The sequence below is a fragment of the Phoenix dactylifera genome, chromosome 3, assembly GCF_051530095.1.
Source record: "Phoenix dactylifera cultivar Ajwa chromosome 3, Ajwa_hap1_PhDact_Kaust_v1.1, whole genome shotgun sequence".
NCBI lineage: Eukaryota > Viridiplantae > Streptophyta > Magnoliopsida > Arecales > Arecaceae > Phoenix > Phoenix dactylifera.
The window spans coordinates 6122547-6136620 of record NC_143192.1 but is presented as its reverse complement, the minus strand read 5'-3'; the positions used below and the strand labels follow the sequence as shown (position 1 = coordinate 6136620).

General features: G+C 38.2%; 1 protein-coding gene across 4 annotated transcripts in view; it reads right to left on the bottom strand.

The window, feature by feature from the left end:
• Nucleotides 1-12239, bottom strand: part of LOC103713385 (metal ion-binding protein) — a 41777-nt gene extending 29538 nt beyond the window's left edge. For all 4 annotated transcript variants that reach the window (XM_088717541.2, XM_088717542.2, XM_008800291.6 and 1 more), the window contains exons 1-6: nucleotides 11542-12239; nucleotides 7848-7979; nucleotides 7610-7681; nucleotides 2674-2744; nucleotides 2485-2584; nucleotides 2276-2374 (exon numbers count right to left, since the gene is read on the bottom strand). In XM_088717541.2, coding sequence (XP_088573667.2) covers nucleotides 2276-2374; nucleotides 2485-2584; nucleotides 2674-2744; nucleotides 7610-7681; nucleotides 7848-7979; nucleotides 11542-11736 — 669 coding nt within the window. In that variant the 5' untranslated portion in view covers nucleotides 11737-12239. The remainder of the gene's footprint in view (nucleotides 1-2275; nucleotides 2375-2484; nucleotides 2585-2673; nucleotides 2745-7609; nucleotides 7682-7847; nucleotides 7980-11541) is intronic.
• Between the last annotated feature and the right edge of the window lie 1835 nt (nucleotides 12240-14074).

Genomic DNA, 14074 nt, shown 5'->3' with positions numbered 1-14074 from the left:
CCTACAGCAGATATTCTAAGTTCTAATCGAGCTTTGATAGTTTATGATTAAAGTGGACACATTTATCTTCATGCCATTGTAAACGGTCATAACAAGCAACAACATCACTAAGATAAGTCCAAGAAGTTCAATTCCAAGATCTACAAAGAACTTGAGTTGTGATCTGATCACTATTATCTGGCATTTTTGAAAGCTTCCTTTTAGACTTTTTGACTATTGTAGGCTATAAGCTGCAGATCAAGTATGATTGTTGAGAACAAGAGTTCATTGACAAATCTGGCAAAATCAGGCAAAGGTGACACAAGTTGGCTCCTAAATAGAGCTTTTATATGTGGATGTGGTGATTCAAAACAACAGCATTTCTTAAGTTATATATATTACAGGTCTAGTCATTGTAAAGTTGACCAAAACAATAAATTGGTACAATCTTTCGATCAAATGGGCAATGAAGATAAAAATGTAAAGTTTCTAAATATATGTAACTACAGATTGATATATGGAAGCAATGTGTGGAGGATGAAAAGAATATATGGATATGAAGAGGGACAAAAAGTGGGTCCAAGATCATGGTATGCCTCCAGAAACAGGAGATAGTTTCTGTAATTGAGGTGTTTTAATCAGTCTATCAAGTCATCAACATTCCTATCATGCTATAATTCCTACAGCCTGATGCTCTGCCCAATACTGAATGGCCCTACTCATGTTAGGAAATTGCCTCTTCTATCTCATTAACATGCAACAACCATAGGAAATTGCCTCCTCTATCTCATTAACATATAACAACCATACAACAACCAGGTACATGTTCACTTAATTCAATCCAACATTTGCCGTCTCCATACCAGACCCCGTACCGATGCCACATTAGCACAGTGTCGGTACGGTACAGTACGAAATTTTTTGGTGTACCGAATGTCAGTATGCCATCCATACCGGTACCGAACCGATACGGTACATCCCGTACTGCCTGGTTTGGGCTAGTACGGCGAACCTTGATCCAATCTATGAGCATTCTTTTGGGCACTCATTCAACCATCCTAAGATATCAACACTAGCAACAATATATAACCAAAACCTGTTTACTTTTTCCTTATACTAAAATATATACAATATGCAGTATCAACATATAAACAAGTTGTATAAGCATGTTTATATTGCAAACTGCAAAATCACCAAAGGCATGACATAGGCGAGCAAGTTTCATGTCAACTCAAACAAACATAAACCACAGATATTTATGATCGTTAAAAAAAAAAAGAGAGTAGGAGACGTACAAACAAACAGAAAAAATTTTAACCATAGTATGCCATACCGGCCCGTACCAGCCGGTACGGGCCGATACGAACCGGTCCGGGTTGGGACCGGTACCAGATCAGCGTGGAATCTGATACCGGAAGCTTTTCATTGGAAAACCGGCCGGTACGACTGCACAGGAGCGGTATGGATCGGTACGGGACCGGTACGTACCGATCCGAGCCGCCACCGGTACGCCGACCGGTACCGATACGGCGGACCTTGATTTTAACAATATGTAAAAGTACAATAAAATACAAGAGATTTGAAAAATTAGGGGTATGGGTCTTCGAGTGTTTGGCAAGACAAGACCTTGTAAGCTGGATGATTAATGCCAGTTAACCAAATTTCTGAAGTATAAAATCCCAACATTCGAGTTTTCATTAAAAGCTATAAGATGATCATAAAGGACAATGAATCATTTTCATGTCTTGAACTACTATTATGGGCCTGGACCTTACACATCAGTAAGAGATCATGTTTTGTCCATCTTTTAATTTGGACTTCTTTCGAGTGTTCTAGAGTGGTATAACATACTTATGCCATTAGAAAGAAGGTTGCAAAATGAACCAAGCTGAGTTGAATACTGAGCAGCTCTCAAGTCCTTGTATTAGGTGGTAATCAAACTCGAGCCTAGGTTGAGAACATATACTTAGATAAGGTTTAAAGAAAACAAGCTTCAACAAACTTTCATCAAGCTGAGCCAGGCCTCTATCTATTTTTGCAAACCCAAGGTGTTCAGGTTCAGCTAACTTTTGAGCCAAGCTCTAAAAGCTGTTTAAAATTTTGACTAGTTTCCTAGTTGAAAAAACTCAAACGAGCGCGGTGCTGAGCTGAGACTAAGTCACTAAACTGTTCATCAACAGTTTCGCTCTATCCTTTTCTTTCTGATTGTGCGCAAGCTTGTACAATTGCGTATTTCTATAACACAAATTGGAGGGTTAAAAAATAAATATCCAAAAAAAAAGATGAACAAACTAACCAAATCATCAAAATCCCCTTCTTTCGGGGATTTCTCATCTGTAATAGGAACCCGCTCATAGTCAACAAGGTATCCTTCTTCCTGTAGTTCTTCATAAACCTAACAGAACTTATACTGATCAGTAAACTTAGAGTATTCAGAAATATGCAGGTGACGACTCATTCTAATAGCCATCTTCCAGGTAAAAGGACTGGCATCAACAGTTATACCTCCAGTGGTGTTTTAACAGAATCATGCATCACAGGTTCCCACTGGTCCACCATCTGACCATCTGGCAGTTCATCAGTTACAAGGATTTTATTTCCATACCTGCTAAGTCAAATTAGCAAATAAGAAATGCCTCTTACAACCATTTTCTAATAGCCAGTTAAAGATAAATGTTACATATGTAATTATACCGCGTGGATTCCAGTAGGATGTCTTCTTTTAGGCGAAATTCCATTTGTTCAACTCTAGCCCTGTTGATTCCCTAAATTGACATGGAGAAGTAATTTCAAAAATATGAATCAAATGAAAAATTAAGGAACTCGTAGTAATATGAAGAATACAGGTAAGACATCAATACATGATGAGTTGTTTTAAATTTGTAAGCTTCTTATAATTTAATTAAGAAAATGTCACTTTCTTCACCTGGACAAATTGAAACAGGGAAACAAATCAATATTAGAAAAAAGAATAGCATGAAGATGAAATTTCCACAAGTTATGCCCATGAAAGTAAAGCATAATAAAACTCACCCAACAAGCCTACTTAGATTTATTTGTGTCAGTTACATGAATCAAGGTATAATCTCACAAAGTTAGAAAATATTTTAAGACCAACTCTTGGACTGACAAGGATTCCATGAAATAAAAAGTAGGTAATAATAGAATGAGAAACAAAGGGATGAAAGAAACCTGGTCCCTCACCAGCAACAAATTTATAGCGCTGGCCACCTCAACACAAAATGGAAATCAATACTCCTAGAAACTCTTATACGGATCAATATCCAAAGATTTCCCATAAAAGAGGAGAGCTCCACAAGGATTTTCACTTATACTACTTTGAATCAAGAACCGACATTCTTATCCAAACTGGAGCTATCTTGAAGTCAGTTGTTTTTGGATTAAAAGTTTCGTACTCTCAGACCTTCAGTCATATGTATCAGAGAGTGCATCTACTTCCATTGCACATGGTTGTCTTACTTAACACCATCAAGAGTTTTTTTCTTCCTCTGAACCATGAACAGGTAAACCCCTTCAGACAAGTCTCAATGAAAAGACTTTCCATATTTCACCATCTAACCCAAAAAGTTTTTAAGCATACTAATGCCAACAGCAACTCCACGTAGTCTTCTAGGAAATGCATGCTCAAAATCTCTTCTGCCAACCTCAAGAATTTCTGTCTCAGCTATTAATTTCTCACCATAGCACTATTTATATTGGTCCCTTACCGCTTCATCAATCACCACATATCCACAAGCTGCATCCCGATTACCACACTCAAACAGGTTTTGCTAATTCAAAAAATACTCTGAGAGGCCAATGTCTCCAATGTCAGCAGCATTTGATATCTGAGCAGAAGATTCTTCTCCATGTTTCTTCAACCAATAAAATGGCTAGAAGTTTGGACTGCTTGATTTTTGTTGATAAATTGACCTCCAAGTCCAAATTGTATTCAAATACAGCCATAAGACATGGACATCAACCCAAAGGATGCCGACGTATCATTCGCTTATATTGCAAAAATCTCATTCTCAAGATCATCTAGATTCCTCCAAGAAGTTTGGTCCACAATTGAGTCTTCAAGATCTGATGACAGAGGCACATGTAGGATTTTTCATATTGTCACTAGTTGGTTGTTCTGGTGCCTCCAACCAATAACCATTAAGCTTTTGATAACTTGGTTAATAGTGTTTGCCAAGGAATATTCATCAATTGGAAATTGTTTTAACATTGCATCTTTAAATTATTCACTCTTCTCAACTGGTTTCTCCAAATCTGATGCATCTTCCATTACAATCTCTTGATCTGAAGGATTGCCGCTCATATTTATTTATTTTCATTTTTCTTTTTTATTTATTTATGGCCACACCGAGGATGGAATCTTTGCAATACCAAACTGAGGAGACTATTGTGTCCTCGGTTGCAATATTTTCAGACTTTCATTTGTGCAAACACATTATTGAATGCCTGGGGTTGTTAAATATGATCGCAAAATAGCTTTGCCTGATGTTAGATCATTTCTAACACTTGTCATTCATCATGCATCTGGCCAAAAACCTTCATCTCGTATTTGGCATGCTGAAGCCCATTCATCTTCAACTTAACTCTTTATGTCATCTATCAATTGGTCAATCCTGATAGTTATTAACTTTAAAGCATCATATATGAACAGTATCATGCATTTTCCTCGAAACAACATATTCTATTTCATATACTTAATTTTGTAGATACATTTGTTGCTCCGAGCAACACTTACTAATTCTATTCCTTGTAGAACTTCGTCCTCGTCACTTTACATGCACTCAATTCTCAAGTCTTCGGAGTCCAGTCTGTAAATAGGCAAACAACTCTTTCCAGTCTCTTTAGAACTTTTACCAATTCTTTCTTACAACATTTAAAGGTGTAGATGGCTGATGGAGGGCATGTAATTTAAAGGTTATATTATCCGATTATCGTTATGCAAATATTTAAGAAACCATTCAGTGATCGTATAGTACCATGGCATTCTCAAATAAAAAAGTCCATTGTTTAGAAACTTGATGCTTCTGTATCAATTCCATCTTCAATAGCCTAGTCATTCTAGAGGGTTGTCAATTCAAAAAGAATGATAGATCTAGATCTTCTCTTAGAAAATTCCTGGTAATGCTCATTTTTTATTATTTCATTCTAATATACAAGGAACTCTTAGAGTTCCAACTTCCAAAGACCTGGGTATATATTATGAAATATTTTGTTAGTGAATTTCTAGGCTAACATAATTTTGTATGAGAAATTATTGTAAGATAGTTATTTTTTGAGACCCTTTTTCCCTTCATTAACTTAACTTGAAAGTATGAAAATTCAACTCTAGTAATGTGCTAAAGTACATGTCTTCTACTTTTTAACCATGTTTAAATATTCTGGTATTATTTGCCACAAGGTCCACCGTACCGGGTCCGGTAGGCGTACCGGTTGCCTACCGGACCGGTACGGGCCGGTTCGTACCGTGCTCCGGGCGGTACGAACCGGGAAGCTCTTCCCCGCCGGAACCGGGGAAGAAGAAGAGAACCAGAGGGAGCGCGGGGAAGAGAGGGAGCGAGCCCACCTTTGGCCGCCATCAGAGAGCCGCGGAGGGGCGTCGGAGGCCGGTGGGGGGCGGCGGAGGCCGGCGGGGGGCGGGGGAGCCCGCGGGGGCGCTGCGGAGGCCGCGGCCGCGGCCGCGTCACTGTTTCGAAAGAAACAGGGGCCGCGGCCGCGGCCGCGTCACTGTTCCGATTTGCCGACTTCACTTAAAATCCCCAAATTAAAAAACGCGGCCGCGTCCCCTGTTTCTTTCGAAACAGTGGATGCGGCCGCGGCCGCGGCCTCCGCAGCGCCCCCACGGGCTCCCCCGCCCCCCGCCGGCCTCCGCCGCCCCCCACCGGCCTCCGACGCCCCTCCGCGGTTGTCCGATGGCGGCCGAAGGTGGGTTCCCTCCCTCTCTTCCCCGCGCTCCCTCTTTTTCTCCTCGTCTTCTTCGTCTCCGGCAAGAAACCGGCCTGTACCGGTTTCCACGGCTCCGCCGTACCGGTAGCTGGCCGGACCGGTTTGTACCGGCCGGTACGGGCCGGTTCGGCATACGCTGATTTGCCAGATCATTCTTCCCTCTTGTCAACAAAAGAATGGTGTAGCTATACAAAAGCACCATATCCTGGTACAAAATTTCAGGATGCTAATGTTAATAAGAAATGTTCCTCAGAGTTACAAAGCAATTCTTAGTGCCTATTAGCTCGTGTCTTAAATTTCTTGATGTACTTGATGGGACATCAATTTAAAGGAACATGTTCCCTCGCATATGCTTTATCATCTTTCACCATAGATGTTCAAATGTATTCTGTAGAATTAATCCTGTAGGCTAATTTCACCATTCTATCATAAACACACAAATGATCATCCCTAAGCATATCCCTTTGGGGAAGGGGTGATTCCTTAAAACATGGTCAAGAGACCACATTCTATTGGAAATGACCAGGGGAAGCCAACCAACCCATCTGGGTCTGGTTGAAGGCTCTTGGTATGAACTCCATCCTCTGACGATGGAATTTCTGTTTCCAAGCTTTAATGTCTTCCATTGTGTTTAAGATGGGCTACAGAGGGGATTACAACAAGTTTAGCAAGATTATCTCAACTCACTACCTTGTCAAGTCAAATGATCTCAAACAAGTCCAAGACCTTTTCATGGCTTTAGCTTCAGCTGAGTCCAAGCCCTGGAATAGTTAAAGTGACATGTATTTCCTGACATCATATTAACTGATGCCCCAAGGCCAGCTAGAATTCAAATTATGCCTACAGCCTTCACAATATAGTTTACAGTAAACTTGATATGGTGGATAACACCTTATTTTTTGCATTAATATGATTCATCCTGACAATTGTGAGCTTCTAGTAGCATATTAGTTGGCTATATTAACTCATTATGGAGCATTGCAAGAACCAGAGCCCATGTAGGGTCTTCTGCACTTTATACTATTTTTGCATCTGTCTCTTTCTACCTTCTCTCTATGATTTTTTTTAATTATTACTTGACATGACTCAAGGATGGATGGATCACTATTGGTACACTCTAAAAAAAATCAAACTAGATACAAAGTTTCTAGACGAAAGTACGAAACAAATGAAGCTTTGCATGGTGTTGCTTTGTTGTCTATTTACATACTGGAAGCAGATTGTGACACATAATTTCAGAAAGAAAAAGCGTTAAGATTTTCAACTATCCACAAATATGGATTAGTCCTAGCTCTCATATCATGATGTAATCCTCAATTTATAAAATGAATTGCAATTTTAAAACTGCCATATGGTTTAATATTATTTGAACAAGACTGTCAAGATATCAAGTTTCTATAACTAACTCACTCCACTACCTTTGTATAAGAAACATCCGATAGTATAAGTCTAAAAGGCAGATGTATAACGCCAGAAGCATGTATTCTTAGCTTTCTTTTAATATTTACTTACACAAGCTGCTGATGGAACAAGCAGAACATTAATTGTACATGAAAAATAGTCAAACAGGTAGTTACTTGAATGAAGTATAATAATAACAAACAAGAAGTCATTACAAAAGATGAAAATTATGTTGATGCTAAAATGAGATCTACTCTCAACAGACCGTATACTCTAGATTGGAAAAGGGCCTTTCAACATCTCGTAGAACAAAAGGACGGCCGTTGATGTAAACTACCTGCATTCAACAATTTAAAAAAAGCAAATAGTTATCCACTAGTGTGAACACATAAAGATTGGGTAGCATTCCTAAAATCGAGCAGACTAAGTACAATTTATTCGATCCAAAGATATATGTTCTTTGTTTCATACATAACTAGTTTTCAATAACAAAATAATCTTACAGGTTCTTCTCGGAGGTTGTGCCATAGCACTCTTTTTTGCTTCCCATTCCTTTTTGCCCCAATGTGATTTAGTACATTCCTTATACCATCAATGGTAGGTATCGCGACACCATGAACATGCAAGGAGCCAGCCTAAACAAAGTGGAGATGACCTTAAACAACTAATTGAATAATCATAAGTAATAAAATAAAGCATATAGAATGTGCTTTATCATAAGTAATAAAGCATATAGGACAAATGTGCATGAAAAAGTAGTAAGCCTCGAAATAAAAATGTTACTTCTCAATTAGGCAGAGATGTATAGCACGCAATGTCATGTTGTACAAGTCAAATAACAGAGAAGGTTATAAGGCTAAAGGTAGAATATGTTGCCTTAATATACATTCAAAAAAGAAAAAGGTGAAACATTGCTTCCTAATATTTCTTTTGTTAGAATGCATGACGTTATCTGCATTGATGCATATGATATAATACCTCCTCATGTACAACATAACTTATTCTTTAATATTTTCATGGTGCAACATAATTGTAATTATTTTTTCGATTTGCAGCAACATATTAAACATGTCATCCTTCTGCCTTGTACTAAAGAACATCTCCATGGCTTTAAACAATTCCAAGGTCAAAGCATGCTAAATAGAGGTACAATGATTAACTAAATGTAGGAGGTACTAGAGTTAGTTGCTTGATGTTACTCACTTTTTCAAAGTTATAATTAAGGTTATCTACAATGAAGTTCTAAAGAGACAAACTAGTTGTTTAAGCATAAATTAAAAGCTCAAAAGGCTATTTGTACTCAACTCAACTAAGTCCCAAACTAGGTGGGGTCGGCTACATGAATCCTTTTCCTCCATTTTCCTCTATTTAGGGTCACATTCTAAATGATGTAGAGATATTAAGTTCTTCTTTACTACTTCATCCCAAGAGATTTTCAATCTACCTCTACGTCTCTTTCGTTTTACATGTATCAAAATACTCTTTCATACTGTTGCATTCCTCAGCCTACATTGTACATGTGCAAACTCCTCGACCTATGTCGTAAATGTCCAAACCATCTAAGTCTTCATTCTCTCAATTTGTCTGAACTCTTTAAGCTTGCCTTCATTTTCCCCTTTCTTTAATTTTATATCTATTTACGAGTCGAATAACACTGCTTACAGATAGATCTTTCTTGAAGGTGTTGGTTAACCCTGATAACTTTCTTGCAATTTTCAGATACCAAGTATTTAAAACAAGTTCTATTTTCATTTTGTTGATAGACGTGGTGGGATCCATGAAATGATTTTCTTCTTTTAACATGTGGACTCTATCAAAACCCCTATCATTCTCTAGACCTTCTCTTTCTCTAGATGACCTAAATCAGATTTTTGGCTTCAAGTAAAATGAATCTTGGTTTATGCACTATATCATGATTTCCAAGCTGGAAGAAAATACAAAAAACTTACACATCTAGCTGTATAACATAATAGTTTGAACATGGTTTGTCGTACTGCCTCACACCGCCCGATATGGGGCGTGTCGTACTGTCCGCAATAAAACTAGTACGAAACTTAACTTCAAGTCGGTACAAGCCCCGTACCGTCAGTATCGAGGCATATTGCCCCGTACCGGCAGTATCGACCTATACCGAGACGTGAGACGTACCGAGGTGCGTAGCGGTCCGTACCGAGATGTACCGACCTGTATCAAGGTGTACTAAGATAAAAATTAAGAAAATTCATTGGAAAACTATTTTGAAACAGGTGTGTATCGTACTATACCATACCATATCGACAAGGTACCGATACGATATCCAGTACCAAGATTATAGACCTTGGGTTTGAACCTTTAACTAAACCAGCGAGCTTAATCCCATCTAAAAAGGTGGGAATATATTTGTATCTCCTCAAAAAATTATATATAAAAAGCTAATGAATGTGCTGGATACTAATTTCATTAATCAAAGAAGAAGCAGAAGAAGAATAATGTAAAATTCAAAAGCTAATGAATGCTTTGGATCTTGCTTTCATTAATCAAACCAATATTACAGATAAAATGCAGAAGACTTGAAAGTTTTAACTTTTAATAGACTAGTCCATTGAAAACTATACTAACTCCTTTGTTGATTAGGAGTACTGCGAGTAACATGATATTGATGAATCATGATAAGGTATTGACAGTTAGGATACCATATTGTGTTATATAGTTCTCTTTGGACTTACAGGCACGAAGATGATACTTACATTTTGGGAGGAAGGTTGGGAATTTGAGATAGTACATATCAACTTTTGGAGGTACAGCCATGAATTCAAAACTTTGTACAGTATTGGAAATAATGAGGAAGAGCTATATATTTAGATGTATCAAACTATTAATTGTTGATACATTTTTTAATTGGTAGAATGATGGCATGTGTCCTGTTGACAAGTTTTTGACTGTGCTGTGCCAATGCCATCTGCAGTACAGGTACAGTATCTTACAAACCAACTGATAAAAATATGTACTGATTAGGCCAAAACTTTTTAAGGTGCATTTATCTAAAGATTTTTCAATACGTAAAATTGTTATACTGGTATCTGTTTGTTATATAGAGTTGTTGACATGATATAATGTGTCTCATTCAGGAAAGGTTTTATTGTACCATGTGTTTACCAGATGATATTTCTTATCTATAAAGAAAACAGCAAGTGATATACTAGAAAGTAAATAAAATTTTAACAAAAAACCTGCAATGATATTCATGGAAGTACTTAAAGTTATAGCTTATGCTCTATGCGGAAATCTTGCATTTAACCAGACAGAAACTTCATATGTGAGTCTATTTATTCTGTATAACTTTGATGGACCATAAACTGTGCTAATAGGTGAGGAAAGTAATTTTAAGATGCACATGATATGTTGATGGCTTTGTTTATGCTGCTGCTACGAAACAAGAGAACTCATGCGACATGCCTGAATATCCTGATCAAGACCATGACATGGGTCGCAACAAGTTGCCGTGCATGATTCCAGTGCATATCTTACAAGACACAATATGCCCTAGAGTAAGAGACCAAAAGGAAAGATTATCACTACCGACCATTAAAATGATAGCATAAAAGATTCAAATCCCTGAGGTCCTTTCCAGTGTAATGCTTTCATCGCATTCTTGAATAATGAAATTTGACTACTAAAAAGCCTGATCTCGCCGGTGCACTTAAGACAAATAACTAACAAATCAATGAAGTAGCAAGATTCGATTTCACAATTTTTGAGCTCATGCAAAGCATGAAGCGAGGTACATATTTGTTGGTTAAAATGTCCTGTTCACCCGAACCATTTAGGACTGCTACTCAAGTCTCTAATCGGATGCTTGCTGTCATAGTATTAAAAGTCATGTACATGCACAGTGTATCGGTGCAACTGTTGTACTCTCGCTTAAAAGAAAAGCATGACAACATTGTAAGAAGCTTGTGCATCGGTCTCTAATCAGTCCCCAAGAATGCGACGGATCTACCGAAGATGCGCGCACTATCTTAGCAATCGGTGCATCTAATGCAAATGCCGCTCGATATCCCCATTAGTTGCAGTTTGCTTCATCAAAAGATTCAAATTAAACAAAAACAAAAATAAAAATAAAAGGAGAAAATTGAAAAGAAAAAAGAAAAATGAGGCAGCAGGTACCCAAAATACCGACAATTTTCCGTGACAAGAAGGAGAGAGAAGGGGTCGGACCTGCCGATAATTGGGAGCACCGTCAATTTGGGGAGTCAGACGCTTGTTCTGGCAGCCGGGAAAATGATCGCTCTTGAGGATGGTTTTCTTGCCAAGAACCGACCCTCCCCTGTAGTTCATCACGTGCTCCGGCTCGAACGAAGCGGCAGTAGCGCCCGCCGCGGCGGATGGCGGTGCGTTCGACGACGTCTCCATCGGTCTCTGTCTCAATCTAGTCCGAAATCCAGCCCGCAACGTCTCTTTCTCCTCCCCCCTCAATCTATTCCTGCGCCGATTTCCAATATCGATAGGCAATAGCACAGCGGAGAGGCAGCAATCAAAGGAAGAGGAGCGGAAGCACGGCGGAGGAAGAGAGGCAGGATGGAGGATGGTGTGCGTTGGTTTTCTTAGGGAGGGAGGGAAGGAAGAAGGCGGGGAGGGGAAGACGACAGTCAGTTAAAGGTCAGGGGGAGTAAAGGGTGGGGGGTTGGAAAAAGGAGGGAGCACCGATGGAACGGGGGGCGGAAGGAGTGATAAGGACAAGGGACAGCGGTGAGCCGTTCTGTTGTGGGAGGTTTGGCGGTGAGCAATCGGGACGGGCGTGCGTTCTGGGGCACCGGTAGTACCCGATCGTAACATCCCCCGCACGAAGAAGAGAAGAGAGAGAGAGAGAGAGAGGGAGAGGAGAACCGTGCGTGTATCACGAGAGAGAAGGAGGCGAGGTTTTTGGTACGGACCCCCGGAGGATGAAATAGAATGGGGGAGGGATATTCCCATGGTACAACCGCGTTATGCGATGCCGCGTCGTCCCTCCAACCAAATCTCATTATCATCGTCTCAACCACCTGCTAACGGAAACTGTTCATCTAAAGCTATTTATGCGTGCACGTAACAACTGAGAAAAATTATATTGCAACTCGAGAGAGATATCATCGCTTTTAGCACATGATCTTCGTGGAAAGTTTTTAGATAAATCCAAAACTTCGTTTTTGCTAGAGAGACCGGGATGGTTTATTCAAACCTGTTTCTATATTTGCAAGATATGTGTTGGGCTCTTGTTTATTTTATCTCCCTATTTTTAAATATCATCTTATACGTGACAATTTAGTACCTCATCCAAAAGTACTAGTATCTGGCATAGGTCCAAATCCATTGAAATCCAATTATAAGTATTCCATAAATCTAATCATGAACATAATAATCGATGCATGGTCAGTATAAATGGATCTATGTAGTGTCCACTAGTGTATATATTCATAAACGGGGTTTGTTTTGATACCATTTGCAACAACCTATAACATCATAAAAAAAAAAATAATTAAAAGATATAATTTGTGACTCTTGATCCTGTATAAATATCCAGAAACTACCTATTGTATTGCTGATGTGGAATTAAATACATATTTGTATGGGTCCTCACAATGTGATAGCCATCCTTTAAACTAATCCTTTGTTAACAAATTAGTAACCATATCTACTTGTTTATTATTTTGATAACAATTTTAAGGAGTAGCACTTTTGAAATGACGTATTAGCAGTTTACACAATGTGTGTGTGTATATATATATATTAAATGTTAAATATAAAAAGAGCAGACTTTTTCAAGCTTATATTTTTCTGAAATTTTTTATTTTTTTAGAAAATTTAGTTAAGAGATTATTTTGCTTTCATCTTATGCCAAATACTCGATTCTAGAGTCTCAATGGAAAGATTCAAAATTTTAAAGAGAAGAAGTTCCTCTCTGGTGGTATATATAGAACGTTCTCTTTGCGTGTGTTTTAAAAACTAAATAAAAACTATACAAGAGAGATGCCATCTATTAGCTCAACAAGTTTGGCATCCATAGTAATCCAAATCATTTTGCCGGACAGTCTTTCATTACTTTTTCTCTCCATGGATAAAATATACATCACACATCTTGTTTAATGTTACCTCTTTGTTATGGACTATTACCTTATGACAGCCATCATCTAACCTAGTTTTTTCTCAACCAAGTAATAGCTATATCCCAATCTTTATTATTTCGACGACAATTTTAAGGATTAACACTTTTGCAATGACATGGTAGATGTATGAACTATGTAATTTATACTTCAAGATAAGAAAACAAGAAACTTTTTTTTGGAATATCTAGATTTTTAAGCTTTTTGAAAATTTTTAAGGGAATACTTTTGAGAGATTACTATGGTATTTCATATTATATCAACACTAGATCCCAAGCCTCATGAGACAGGCTCAAAATTTTAAAGAGTGGGTTCCTCTCTACTTCGATGTAAAATTTAGTTCTTTTCGTATTTGTGTGTGAGTGTATGAAAACAAAGAACTACAATTCTAGAGAGAGTTGCCATCTCTATCAGATCAGCAAGTTTGGCATGATCTCCGTAAAACCTTTTAGATAAATCCAAAAGTTCTTTTGTTAGAAAGTCCATGGGAATTTTTTCTATAAGGGTTGGGCATCCATCATACATCTCCTTTATGTTACCTCTTTATTATAGAATATGTCCTTCTCAAAGTATCTTCTAAACTATATCTTCTCAGCCAATTAATGACCCCA